We start from the raw sequence: 12,941 nt of genomic DNA, 5'->3' as shown, positions 1-12,941 counted from the left end.
CTTCCTTTTGAGGAGTGGCTGGTGGGTATGAAGCACCAGTATAATCATGGATATATTCCTGTTTGCCTACCCATACTTGATCATTTTGCCTGTCTATCTATGCATTCACCCATACATTAACATTTGTTATTATGGATAATGCAGTATTGTGTATGTGACAGTATTTATCTTTGTTGTCTATATCTTTTATGCACCGCTCCGTGTCTTCCTTTTCTTTAGTGATATTGTGCTGGTTAACCACATTTCTGCACAATCTATGTTTGGAGAGATATCAATCCAATGAATGACCAAATATCTTCCTCACAGAAAGAGCTTTTCAAAACAAACTCCAAAGAGAACAGTAAAATGATATATATTTTTTTTTTCCTGTAACTGATACGCAATTGTGTTTTCAGAAAAAGCATATGTGGAATAAGGGAGATTTTTTTTTTTTTTATTTTTTGTAAAAGTAGTAGCAAATTAATTCCATGTTTCCTGTTGTTGTTGTTGTTATGTGCCGTCGAGTCGGCCCCGACTCATAGCGACCCCTCCTTGGGTTTCCTAGGCAGTATCACTACGGAAGTAGGATTGCCCAACCTTCCTTTATGTTTCCTGATCATGTCAAAAAGAAAAAAAAAACATACCTTAATAAAGTTCAGAGATTCTCAGGCCCCATTTTGGGCATTTTCACAAGAGACGTTCATCATTCTAGTTTTAACAAAAAAAGGTTATGCAAACAATCATATAATGATAATATGTAACTTGATCCAGAGGAAAATTGGACTTGGGGGATAATAGAAAGGAGCGGTTTTGGAAAAAACTACCTATGAGTGAGGCTTGGCATTGAGCCTATGACGGAGGGAAGGTCAGCTCCCCATGCTCACCACTGTCCTGCATCATTTGTTCCTGTCCAGAACCAACTCCTCTAACTTGCTTGCTGCTAACTTAGATCCAGGAACTCTGGTAGCACAGTGCCTAACGCACTTGACTTCTAACCAGAAGACTGGCGGTTCAAACCCACCAGCCACTCCTCAGAAGGAAGGTTGGGCAATCTACTTCTGTAGTAATACTGTCTCGGCAACCCAAGGAAGGATCTATATGAGTCGGGTCCGACTTGATGGCAAATAACAACAACAACAACAACTTAGATCCAAAAGAAAGAAAAAGCCAAACCCTCATTTCTCTTGTTTCCTGCAGAGCACCAGGCTCCTTCTTCAGCTTGGCGACCAGTGGCCCTGACCCTGCTGACTTTGTGCTTGGTGCTGTTGATTGGCCTGACAGCCCTGGGGCTTGTGTGTAAGTCTGTACTCTGACTTGGGGGAGGATCCTGGTTCCAAGGCTTGTCTGGGATGAGAAGAGTTTGCTATGGATTGTTTTTACTTTAATTCTGGAAACTGTGGGAGTTCTGGTGGTGTGGTGCCTAAGGCATTTGACTGCTAACCAGTAGGCTGGCGGTTCAAACCCACCAGCCACTCCTTGGAAGGAAGATTGGGCAATCTACTTCCGTAGTGATACTGCCACAGAAACCCAAGGAGGGGTGGCTGAGTTGACTCTACTGCAGTGAGTTTTTGTTTTTGTTTTGTGTGTGAACAATGTATCTTATGCAAATGAAACTGATTTAAATGATGAGAAGTGGAAGAAGAATTAAACTGCAGCAATCCCCTGCCTATTAGAATTATACAGTCTATTTTAAGATAAGAAGGTTTGTGTATGTTTGTTGATACACAATTATTTAAAACTTAAATCATCTAATGAATCCATGCTCCTATTTCACAAAACAGCAAGACTGTTGTGATTGTTTATTCTCTGTATGGTGGCTTAGAGGGCTAGTGCAGAGAAAAGAGATTATGTTTATATATCACCCATTTAATATAGGTATGAGAGCTCTGGTAGAGTAGTGCCTAAGGCATTTGACTACTTAACCAGAGGGCTGGTGGTTTAAACCCACCAGCCACTCCTCAGAGGGAAGATTGTGCTATCTACTTCTGTAGTGATACAGCCTCGGAAACCCAAGGAAGGGATTTTATGAGTTGGATCTGACTGGAGGGCAGTGAGGTTTTTTTTTTGTTTTGTTTTGTTTTTTTAAGTATAGCAAGTCCTTAAGTTCTATGATATTTTTCGAAAAAGCCAGGAAGTTGCAGAGTCATTTTGCAGAAATTTCTGAAAATCAGAATAAATAAATAAATACAGATATAGAAGTCCATAACTTCCATACTACTAAGTGGCACAGTGCCCAAGGTATTTGAATGCTAACCGGAAGGTTGGTGGCTCAAACCCCCAAGCAACTCTGCGGAAGGAAAACAGAACAATCTACTTCTATAAAGATTGACCAGTTCAGAAACCCAACGGGGGTCACTATGAGTCACAAACGACTTGATGGCAGTGGGTTTGGGAAGAGCAAGATCTGCCTCATCAGAATGAAACCCTACAGTAGTGTTTCCTAAACAGTGGAAGTGATTCAAGAAAAAAGGTCCCATAGAGAAGTGTTCTTTTTTCTTTTTTTAAAATGTCTTTTTAAAAGAGCCATTTTAAGTTAACAGAAAAATTGCACGGAAAATACAGAGTTCCCATCTATCTTCTCTCCTCCTCCACTGTTTTTCCTGTTATTAAAATTTTGCATTAGTGTGGTACATTTGTCACAATTAATGAACCAGTATTGACGCACTATATTAACTAAAGTCTATAGTTTACATTAAGTTTCATTCTTTGTGTTGCAGGGTTTTAACAAATATATAATGTTATGTCTCCATTACAGTATCACTCGGAGAAGTTTCACTGCTTTTAAAACACCTTATACTTTACCTGTTCATCCTTTCATTCCTCCCCTGGCCCCTGGAAGCCACTGTTCTTTTTAATTGTCTGTATTGTTTTGCCATCTCCAGAATGTCATATAGTTGAAATCACACAGAATATAGCTTTTTCAGACTAGTTCCCCCAACACTGCATGCACTTTGGTTCCCCCATGTCTTTTTGTATTTTGATAGCTCATTTATTTTTCTTGCTGAATAATACTCCATTGAATGGACATATCACAGTTTATCCATTCATATAAAATTAATACAGCTTCTCCAGATTTATTCAGTGTTAACATGCTGTATTGCTCTTCATGCCTTTACTTTTAAATTATTTGTATATTTAAAGTGGCTTCTTGTGGTTAGCATATACTTGGATCTTGTTTTTTTATCCACTTTGGTAATCTCTTAATTTATTTAGACTGTTCTCATTTTAAGTCTTTATTGACAGAATTGGCTTAATATCCTCCATATTTGTAGCTGTTTTATATTAACTGGCTTTGTACTTTTATTCTTTCCTTTATTCATTTATTGGTTTTCCAGTCTTTTTTTTTTTTGTCTAGAAGATCAGATTTTAATGCCAAAAAAAGTGGGTCAGTGTAGCAAATTTTAGAACTTTTGTTGGTGTATCTTGAATTTTAATATTTAAAAATAAATATATAAGTACCTACATCTATATCTGTTTCTTATTTTTTTTCTCTTGACTCCTTTTCAAAAAATTAATTATGATATTATGAACTATTGCTTTACAACCACCACCCGTTTTTAGGGATATAAAGTAACTTTCATGATTCATGATTGTCTCCACATAGATTTAGAAACCTGAACTTTAAATGTAGATGTAGTAATTTTCTAGACAAGTGTTATGTGGAAAGTTGTTCTCAATGAACTTAATTGCAAATCTATAAAATTATAGAAGTGATAATATGGCTATGTTAACTACTTTTATATTTTCAGTCCTCAATATAATGATCAATGCACACACAAATTTGTTGTTTTAGCTTGAATAGTAGTTTGAGAGTGTATACAAAAATATTTATGGAGCAGTAAATATGGTCTAGAAATTTATTCCTAAAATTAGGCACTGCTGCTATGATTTCACATTTTCAGATAAGAAAGCAGACTTAGAAAAATTAATGTGCTTGAAATCATATAATTTATTATATACTGGAGTACAGATAAAAGGAGCTCTGGTGGCACAGTGATTAAAGCATTCGGCTGCTAACCAAAATGTCGGCAGTGTGAACCCATCAGCCACTCAATGGGAGAAGGATGAGGCAGTCTGCTTCCACAAATATATGCAGCTTTTTAAACATTATGGGGGAAGTTCTATTCTGTCCAATAGAAAAACAAAACAAAAACAAACTCACTGCCATCAAGTTGGATCCGACTCATAGCAACTTCTCTTTGGATTTCCAAGGTGGTATCACTATGGAGGTATATTGCCCAACCTTCCTTCCAAGGAGTGACTGGTGAGTTTGAACAGGCAGTCTTCCGGTTAGCAGTCAAATGCCTGAGGCACTACGCCACCAGAGCTCCTATAGAGTCACTATGAATTGGAATGGACTCAATGACAGTGGATTTGTTTTTTGGTTAGAGCACAAATTTGAATATTGGCAATCTGAGATCTTAAGTAATATACTACATGTTTTCTCCATATGTAGAAAGATTCCTGATCTATAAGCTGACCAGTCTGACTTGGTGACTTGGGTTAGTTTTTCAGTTCTACGAGCTCTCCATTACCCAGCAAGACAACATCTCTCAAAAGGAAGAAAGATTGGGGAACCTCTCCCAACAGCTACAATGTCTACAAGCCCAGAATAGGAAACTTGCAGAAACTCTGCAGCGTGTAGCTGAAAAACTTTGTCGTGAGCTCTATAATAAAACTGGAGGTAAATGGGCCCAAATCACTGAATTTTCCTTTTCCCTTCAGATATCTATCAAAGTAGGGCTGAAAATCCCATCAGTATAACTTGGGACCATGTATTATTCAACTAAGTACCTGACAAACTCTATAAAGTGTTTGGTTATCAAGGTCATTACCAGATACAGGAATCATGTGGTTGGATATATGAGTTGCTGTGTATGAATGAATTTGTTAAATTCAGAGATTTTAAACAATAAAAGGAATTAACTTATAAGAACCAAAATAATATTGCAAGTAAACAAAATATGGGATATATCCCAATTTACGTTGGCACAAAGAATTCTAACAGTAACATACACTTCACAATGTGGTTATAAATCTTTCCCCATTAACAAGTCAGCAATCTTATAACTATAATTTGCAAAATGTAGGACTCATATAGAGATCAGTTTAAAAATTCATATAGCCTGAATCAAATCCCAGCTATTTGAATTCAGTATAACTTCTCTGGGTTCAAAAATCCGCATTTTAATAAGGACCTCGATGATTACACTGCCAAGAGTAGGAGAATGATGGTTTAATTAACACTACTAGAAGAGACTAGAAACATTGTTTCAGTCTGTGTTGTTGTTTTCTTCCCTCTAATAATTAGTGCTTGTCATTTTTTGAGTTTCATAGTAGTCTTTTCAGTTCAGCTCTTCCTTCTGATCTTCTTAACATGCATGAATAGGAAACTATATACATTTTCAAGTCTCTACTTTTTGTTTTTCCTTTGAAACTCAAAACTAAGATGACTTCTTTTAGTCTTTCATGCATTTCTCTCATCTTCACCATACAACAAGATTAATTGGGTCCAGTAAATAATTTTACTAGCCATAATTCTATTTCTCTAAGTGGGTCCATTCTTTCCCACATGATTGTTGGTCACACTGGTCACAATTTTCTTTCCTTTCTTACTTTCCTGATATTCCTTTCTTTGTTAGACGCCATATCATCAGGAAGGTAATCCAGCTCTCTGTATTCTATATCCAATTATATGTCATAGAGCAGCATCATGGAGTCTGCTTAAAGTAAAAGCAAGAGAGGTTTATTGAAGGATAGAGACAGGACAGGGAAGACATTCAAATACACAGAGTGAAGGTGGTGGCTCTGCAGGACAGTGAGGAAGGAAACATTTTTGTACAGTTGGAACAGGAACTAAAAGTTACAAAATCACAATGCGGGTGAAAGACAATCAAGGGAGTCAAAAGCTGGATATCTATCTAGCAGGGATAAATGGATAACATGTATATGGGATTACATGATTGGTTAAAGGTACTTAATTGCAAGCATACATGTTTGTGGGTTTATTCCAGGATGGTCTCAGGAAAATGACAGGTTTTTTTTTTTTTTTTGGTAACCTGATGTAAAATTGCTTTCTCAATAATTTCTGTTACTGGGGATCCATTATAAATATTTTTCAGAAATCTTATGCATCAAGACCCTTCTTCACTTATAAGCTATTGCATCTTGCATCAGTTTGACAATAGTGGAAAGAACCTCTGGGTATAGATTGTGTTATCCTGTACCTGCCAGACCTTAGGGAAAAAGAATGTCTCCTTTAAGGTATATAGTCCCCATCAAGGTTAGGTCAGCATCAAGGTTAGAGTAACTTCCGCTAGAAAAAGCTGCTTGATAATTCAGGACAGATTCTAGACTCATTTCAAGACTTTAAAATAAAGTTCAAGCTCTGCTCTCAGACTGCTCTATTTATGTATACCATGTTCCTCTGATTTTAAGCTCTCATACATGTATAAAAACAAATCAAATGAAAACCTTTACAAATAAACCATATTTAAAGCAAATATGAAACCAATACAAAAAAAACAAAACCAAATTCACTGCCTTCAAGTCAATTCTGGTAAATCTTTAGAGTAGATTCTCCCATCTTTCTTCCACAGAACAGCAGGTAGGTTTGAACTGCCAGCCTTCTGGTTAGCAGTCAAATGCTTCAGGCACTATGCCATCACAGTGCCTTATAAAACACATATGCAAATATATTAATGAAGTTGCTCATTTTCATACAAATTTTCACATATTTCTGGTTAGATCTTAGTTCTCAGTGTTATTCTACAGGTTTCAATTCCTTGCTTTCTTCTTACCTATTATCTGTACATCCATCTTTTCAGCCATCCATCTACTCATCAAATATTTATTTAGTGTCTACTGATGCTGGTGGTTCAAACCCACCAGCCATTCTTCAAAAGGAAGATTGGGCAATGTACTTCCACCATGATACCACCTCAGAAACCCAAGGAGAGGTCGTTATGAGTTGGATGAGACTCCTGGGCAGTGAGTTCAGGTTTTTTTGTACTGGTGCATACAATAGGAGCTTTGGTGGCATAGGGCGTAAGACATTTGACTACTAACCAGAACGCTGGCAGCTCAAATCCACCAGCCACTCCTCGGAAGGAAGACTGAGCAATCTACTTTCATAGAGATATCTCCTGGGAAACTCAAGGAGAGGTGGCTATGAATCAATTAATCAAATCTCCTGGATGGCAGTGAGGGTTTTTTTTTTTTTCTTTTGATGCATATAATGGGGAGCTATGGTGGCGTACTGCCTAAGGCATTTGACTGCTAACCCAAAGGCTGGCAGTTCAAACCTGCCAACCACTCCTCTGGAAGGAAGACTGGGCAATATACTTCCATAGAGACACTGCCTCAGAAACCCAAGGAGGGGTTGCTTTGAGTTGGAGTCAACTCAAGGCCATTAATTTTTGTTGTTGTTGTTTTTGTTTTTCTGGATTCTGCAATAAAATACACAGGGATTTGTGCACTCCTGGAGCTCTTATTATAGTTGAGAGTGATCTAAGTTGTGATAACAAAATCAATCACAACAGAAACTAGTATTTATTGAGTGCTTTGTGTGAGTACATCACTGTGCTAATTGCAGTAGTTATACTTTATCTTATTTATTTTTTATAGCTATCCTCTTAGATAAAAATAATTCCTTAGTCTATGTTTTAGAAAATCTTAAACCACTTTCATTTGTCAATGACTCTATCCAGGTTCATTATTTTCCTTCTGGCTGAATTGTAGGCCAAACAGAGTTGTCTGTGTTAGCTCAAAAGCTGTGGAGTGCCACAGCAACGTGGGAATTTATATCAAGACAAGATGATTTCATAGATTACTATTCATTTAAAATTTAATTTTACATTATGAACATTTTAAAAAATACAGGAAAATACAAACAATAATATAACTCATCTATATTTAGATTTTAGCCTGCTAATATTTTGAAACTAGATTGTCTTTAAAAAAAAAAATATATGGCTCTGACTAAAGTTTTTACTCCACCACATTCTTACAAGGTTCTCGGGTCAAGTTCCCAGCTCTCAAAGATTCACAGCTTTGTAGCCACATACGAATTAAAACTATAGCTTTCAAGACTTAATTCTATATTTGCAACCATTACTCACATGGTACATCTCACCCTCAACCTGTACACATACTTCTCTGAGTTCTATCTTAACTTCTGACACTTGAAGATTTACCATTCTAATTTCATGCTCAGCTCAGGATTTAATTTTATTTCTAAAAATTTATTTATTTGTGTTTAGAGTAGGGAAAGAGTTCATACCATTTTGGTTTATACAGTGTTTCTTAAACCCCTTTTACTATCCTATGGGAAGATTTTTGTGGAAGAAAATATAAACATTTCTTAAATCCAATACATATTGAATTTATGAACATATGAAACACTCTTTATGCAACTGAATATCTTGTGTGAAGAACTACATAAGTAAAGGTCAAGTAAGTTCTATTCATTTATTACTCCAAACTCCATGTACACAAGTAATGTTTCTTTTTCTTTCTACTATATACTCAACACTAATTATAGTTCCTGGCATATAATGGATATCTAGTAAATATGTGTAGTAATCATTGCCTAGATGGTTAAATACCAAAGAGAAAGAGAGTCAATTCTTCCTTGGCTCATCAAATACTGTTTAATGTCAAGAAAGGAAAGACTGTAGACCCAACTATATAAGCACTTATTAAATTTTGTTTCTTTCCAAGAACACAGGTGCAGCCCTTGTCCAGAAAAATGGAAATGGCATGGGGACAAATGTTACCAATTCTTTAAAGAAAGTAAGAGTTGGCAGGGATGTGAATATTTCTGCATTGCTGAGAACTCTACCATGCTGAAGATAAGCACACAAGAAGTGCTGGTGAGGTCCTGAGGATTTGTCCATGTTTAAGGGAATCTCATTTGTAAAGCCCTTAACAGAGCTAGACAAGAAGACTTTATGGAGTCAAGCATATTGGGCAATAATTTCTCCTACTCAAGGCCTAAGTGTTATTCCTGTAAATGATTCATTCAGGTATCTGGCTTTTTTTTTTTTTTTTTGAGGTATTCGAGAGGAATTCTGTTCTCCACAGCACCTTTGTGTTAGAACTGTGTGAGGTATCTCTTCAAACTTCTTGTCAAAGATCAAATGAAGAATGTCTTTTTTATTGTTGTTTAACCTCTTTTGGCTTGCATAGATAGGGAACAAGGATGTTGCAAAATCAGAAAGATGACAGCAAAACTTCCTGCTCTTCTATTATGAGATTGACCTAGCTTTTTATTGAATAATAATTTAGCTAAATCATTATGATAATCTCTGAATATCCATTTTGCTTTTCATAGTTTATAGCCTAAGATAAACTAGTCAAGACAAAGATGAGAATAAAACTATAAATTGAAAAATATTGAATTAAATATCTGTGTCAGCAAACTATAACATCTTTCTAATTATGACTTAAAAAAAAAACAAAAAAAACCCCTCAGTGCCATCATCTTGATTCCGACTCATAGTAGATTGCCCAGTCTTCCTTCTGCGGAGTGGTTGGTGGGTTTGAACTGCCAACCTTCTGGTTAGCAGTCAAATTGAGGCACTATGCCACCAAAGCTCCTTAATCATAACTTAATTCCTACTCATTTCTGGAAATCTGTGATGAATTAACCTCTCTAGTCTCTTATCTACTAACATGATATATCCCCCTTCCTTAATGACTTACTTAGGCAATATGAGAAGGCCATTTCTTTGACAAAGATAATATGTCTGGCATAAACTCTCCTAATTTTTCTCATTTTTGTTTATTTTGCCTCCATCACATCCTGAGGATTCAGGTATATAACTGAACTTTACTGCATACTCACTCTCACTGCTGTAGAGTCGAATCCGACTCCTAGTGACCCCTTTTTGGGTTTCTGAAGTGGTATCACTACGGAAGTAGATTGCCCAATCTTCCTTCTGAGGAGTGGCTGGTGGGTTTGAACTGCCAGCCTTCTGGTTAGCAGTCAAATGCTTTAGGCACTATGCCACCAGAGGTCCCTAAAACCAAACTCACTGCTGTCCAGTCAATTCCAACTCATAGAGACCCCTCCTTAGGTTTTCCGAGGCAGTATCTCTATGGAAGTAGATTACCCAATCTTCCTTCCCAGGAGTGGCTGGTGGAATTGAACCACCAACCTTCTGGTTAGCAGTCAAATGCCTTATGCACTACACCATTACATACAGTGGTAGGAAATTTGATTAGGAAATTATATATTAATATTTCCTCATGCACATTATAACTTTATACATGTTAAAATAATCATATCTATATGATTTATTTTTAGTACTTTTAATTGAGGGTCCTCAATTAGAACAATGTCTTCCAATTACAGTTCTTTTGATGTATGTACTCCATGATTATTCTATGTTGTTGTTGTTGTTATGTGCCATCAAGTCGGACCCAACTCATAGCGACCCCTCCTTGGGTTTCCAAGGCAGTATCACTACAGAAGTAGATTGCCCCATCTTTCTTCCGAGGAGTGTGGCTGGTGGGTTTGAACCGCCAACCTTTTGGTTAGCAGTCAAGTGCCTTAGCCACTATGCTACCAGAGCTCCCGATTATTCTTTAGTAATAGTTTAATTTATATTTCCAATATTGCAAATACATTATTGACTCAATGTATGTGTATCCATATCTGAGTGGCTGAGGATATAAAAATGAATAAAACACAATATATTTTATTTTAAAGCTCATACAAACCAGATAAAACCAAACTCACTGCCGTCGAGTAGGTTCCTACCCATAGTGACCCCTCCTTGGGTTTCTAAGGCTGTATCTCTACAAAAGTAAATTGATCGATCTTCCTTCCAAGGAGTAGCTGATGGGTTTGAACCACCAGGCTACATGGTTAGCAGTTACATGCCTTAGGCATTACAACACCAGAACTCCCTTTAAAGCTCATTGTTGTTGTTGTTGTTATGTGCCGTCGAGTCGGCCCCGACTCATAGCGACCCCTCCTTGGGTTTCCGAGGCAGTATCATTACGGAAGTAGGATTGCTCATAGTATACGGGAAAAGACATACAAATTAAACAGTATAAAAATTAGAATAATCAAAAAAATTACTCATTTCCACAAATATCATAAATAATCACTGTGTTAAAGTTATTTGGAAGATAGAGTAAAACTGAATAGGAGGGAATAAAGAACTCTTTGAAATTCTACAGTGTATCTTATAAAAGGAAACATTATGCATATTATATGTCTATCTATCTGTCTCTCTATCTCTCTCTCTATCTATATATATGATTTTTTTTTAAGTTATCTTTTCCCTTTCCTAGTCTCACATATAAACCTTGCTTCCAAATCCTTCCTTTTCCCCTTTTTGCATTAAAATGCATTCCATACCTCTTTCTCTTTCCTGGGCAGTTCTCAGTGGTATTTATAAAGGTTATTTCCTGTCTTAGTTATCTAATGTTGCTGTCAGAAATGCTGTAAAAGTAGATGGCTTTAACAAACACAAAGAAAACATTCCCAAACAGGATTATTATCACAGGTATAGGGATTAAGATTTACAACTCATATTTTTTGGGGACAAAATTCAATGCATAGCAATTCCCCATTCCTGCACTTTTCTTGTCAGATTCTTCCCTTTCCCAGAATCACTTCACATCCCTCTGTGTATTTGCCTACTACATTTTTATATTGGTCTTGTTACTTAATCCTGAAAATTATGGCCTACTGCCTAAGATATTTGACTGCTACCCAGAAGGTTGGAGATTTAAACCCACCAGCCACTCCTCTGAAGGATGATTGGGCGATCTGCTTCCATAGAGATCTGCCTCAGAAACCCAAGGCGGGATCCTCATGAGTCCGAATCAATTCTAGGGCAGTGAGTTTGTTTTTGTTTATTTATATAAACCTTAGTTTTTATAATTCTTTGTTTCAAAATATCAGTAAATGATGCTTGCTTACTGAGTCAAAATAAGTTCTTTAACTTGGACAACTTTCTAACTGACCTCACCACAGACACTTTTTCTTTTTTACAAGTGTTATCCATTTGAGAGGGAGCTCTGGTAGCATAGTGGCTAAGGCACTTGACTGCTAACCAGAAGGCTGGCGGTTCAAACCCACCAGCCACTCCTCAGAAGGAAGATGGGGCAATCTACTTCCGTAGTGATACTGTCTCGGAAACCCAAGGAGGGGTCGCTATGAGTCAGGTCCGACTTGATGGCACATAACAACAACAACAACATCCATTTGAGACAGGACCATGCTATTAAGACAGTTGGTTTGGCCCCACAAATCTCTACAGATATGTTATAATGTCTGAAAACTAAAGATTTTCTTGTGTGCCTTTCACAGGAGTTTGCCATGCCTCAGAGCTACTCTGAGTTTTTCTACTCTTATTGGACAGGGCTTTCCCGCAATGGCAGTGGCAAGGCCTGGCTGTGGATGGATGGAGCCCATTACTCCTCTGAACTGTAAGCCTCCAGAACATTTTGTGGGAAAGGCATTTAATAGAGAGCTTTGAATGGTAGAGCTCAACTATTTGGTTCCACTTGCATTAATCAAACATTTAGTTTGTTCTGGATGCTTTGTCTGTAGGAGCATATCCAGATGTACATAAAATATAGCAACTTGTTCTTGAGTGTCTTATAAACTAGGGATGGAGCAAGATGCTCAATGTTAGTAAAACATCAGGGACATTTCTCTAGTGTTTTCAGATCTGTGTGTCTCAGGAGCTGAAGTCATAAGGTGTGTAATTAGGAGTTTGGGATTCACCTTTGAATGAGAGATATTTCATAAATATGGGGTAGTTGAGAGAGAACTCGAGAATTCTTTTATAGGTGAGTTAATTGAAACCCAGGTTTTAATTGTGACTTGCCTGAGGTTGTACAACTGGTCAATACCAGAGATTTAACTAGATCACAAATTTCTTGCAGCAAAATTTGGGACACAACTTTAAAAAAAAATCTCTGATTATATCTATTTATAA

General features: G+C 36.9%; 1 protein-coding gene across 1 annotated transcript in view; it reads left to right on the top strand.

Annotated features, from left to right (window-relative positions):
- Positions 1 to 12,430, top strand: part of CLEC1A (C-type lectin domain family 1 member A) — a 22,517-nt gene extending 10,087 nt beyond the window's left edge. Inside the window, exons 2-5 of the mRNA XM_007937232.2 lie at positions 1,177 to 1,275; positions 4,487 to 4,663; positions 8,701 to 8,852; positions 12,308 to 12,430. Of these exons, the coding sequence (XP_007935423.2) occupies positions 1,177 to 1,275; positions 4,487 to 4,663; positions 8,701 to 8,852; positions 12,308 to 12,430 (551 nt within the window). The remainder of the gene's footprint in view (positions 1 to 1,176; positions 1,276 to 4,486; positions 4,664 to 8,700; positions 8,853 to 12,307) is intronic.
- Positions 12,431 to 12,941: the final 511 nt, after the last annotated feature.

This window comes from Orycteropus afer, unplaced genomic scaffold (assembly GCF_000298275.1).
Source record: "Orycteropus afer afer isolate SDZICR_OR568_19922 unplaced genomic scaffold, OryAfe1.0 scaffold00040, whole genome shotgun sequence".
NCBI classification, from domain to species: domain Eukaryota; kingdom Metazoa; phylum Chordata; class Mammalia; order Tubulidentata; family Orycteropodidae; genus Orycteropus; species Orycteropus afer.
This window is presented reverse-complemented; position numbering and strand designations above follow the sequence as displayed.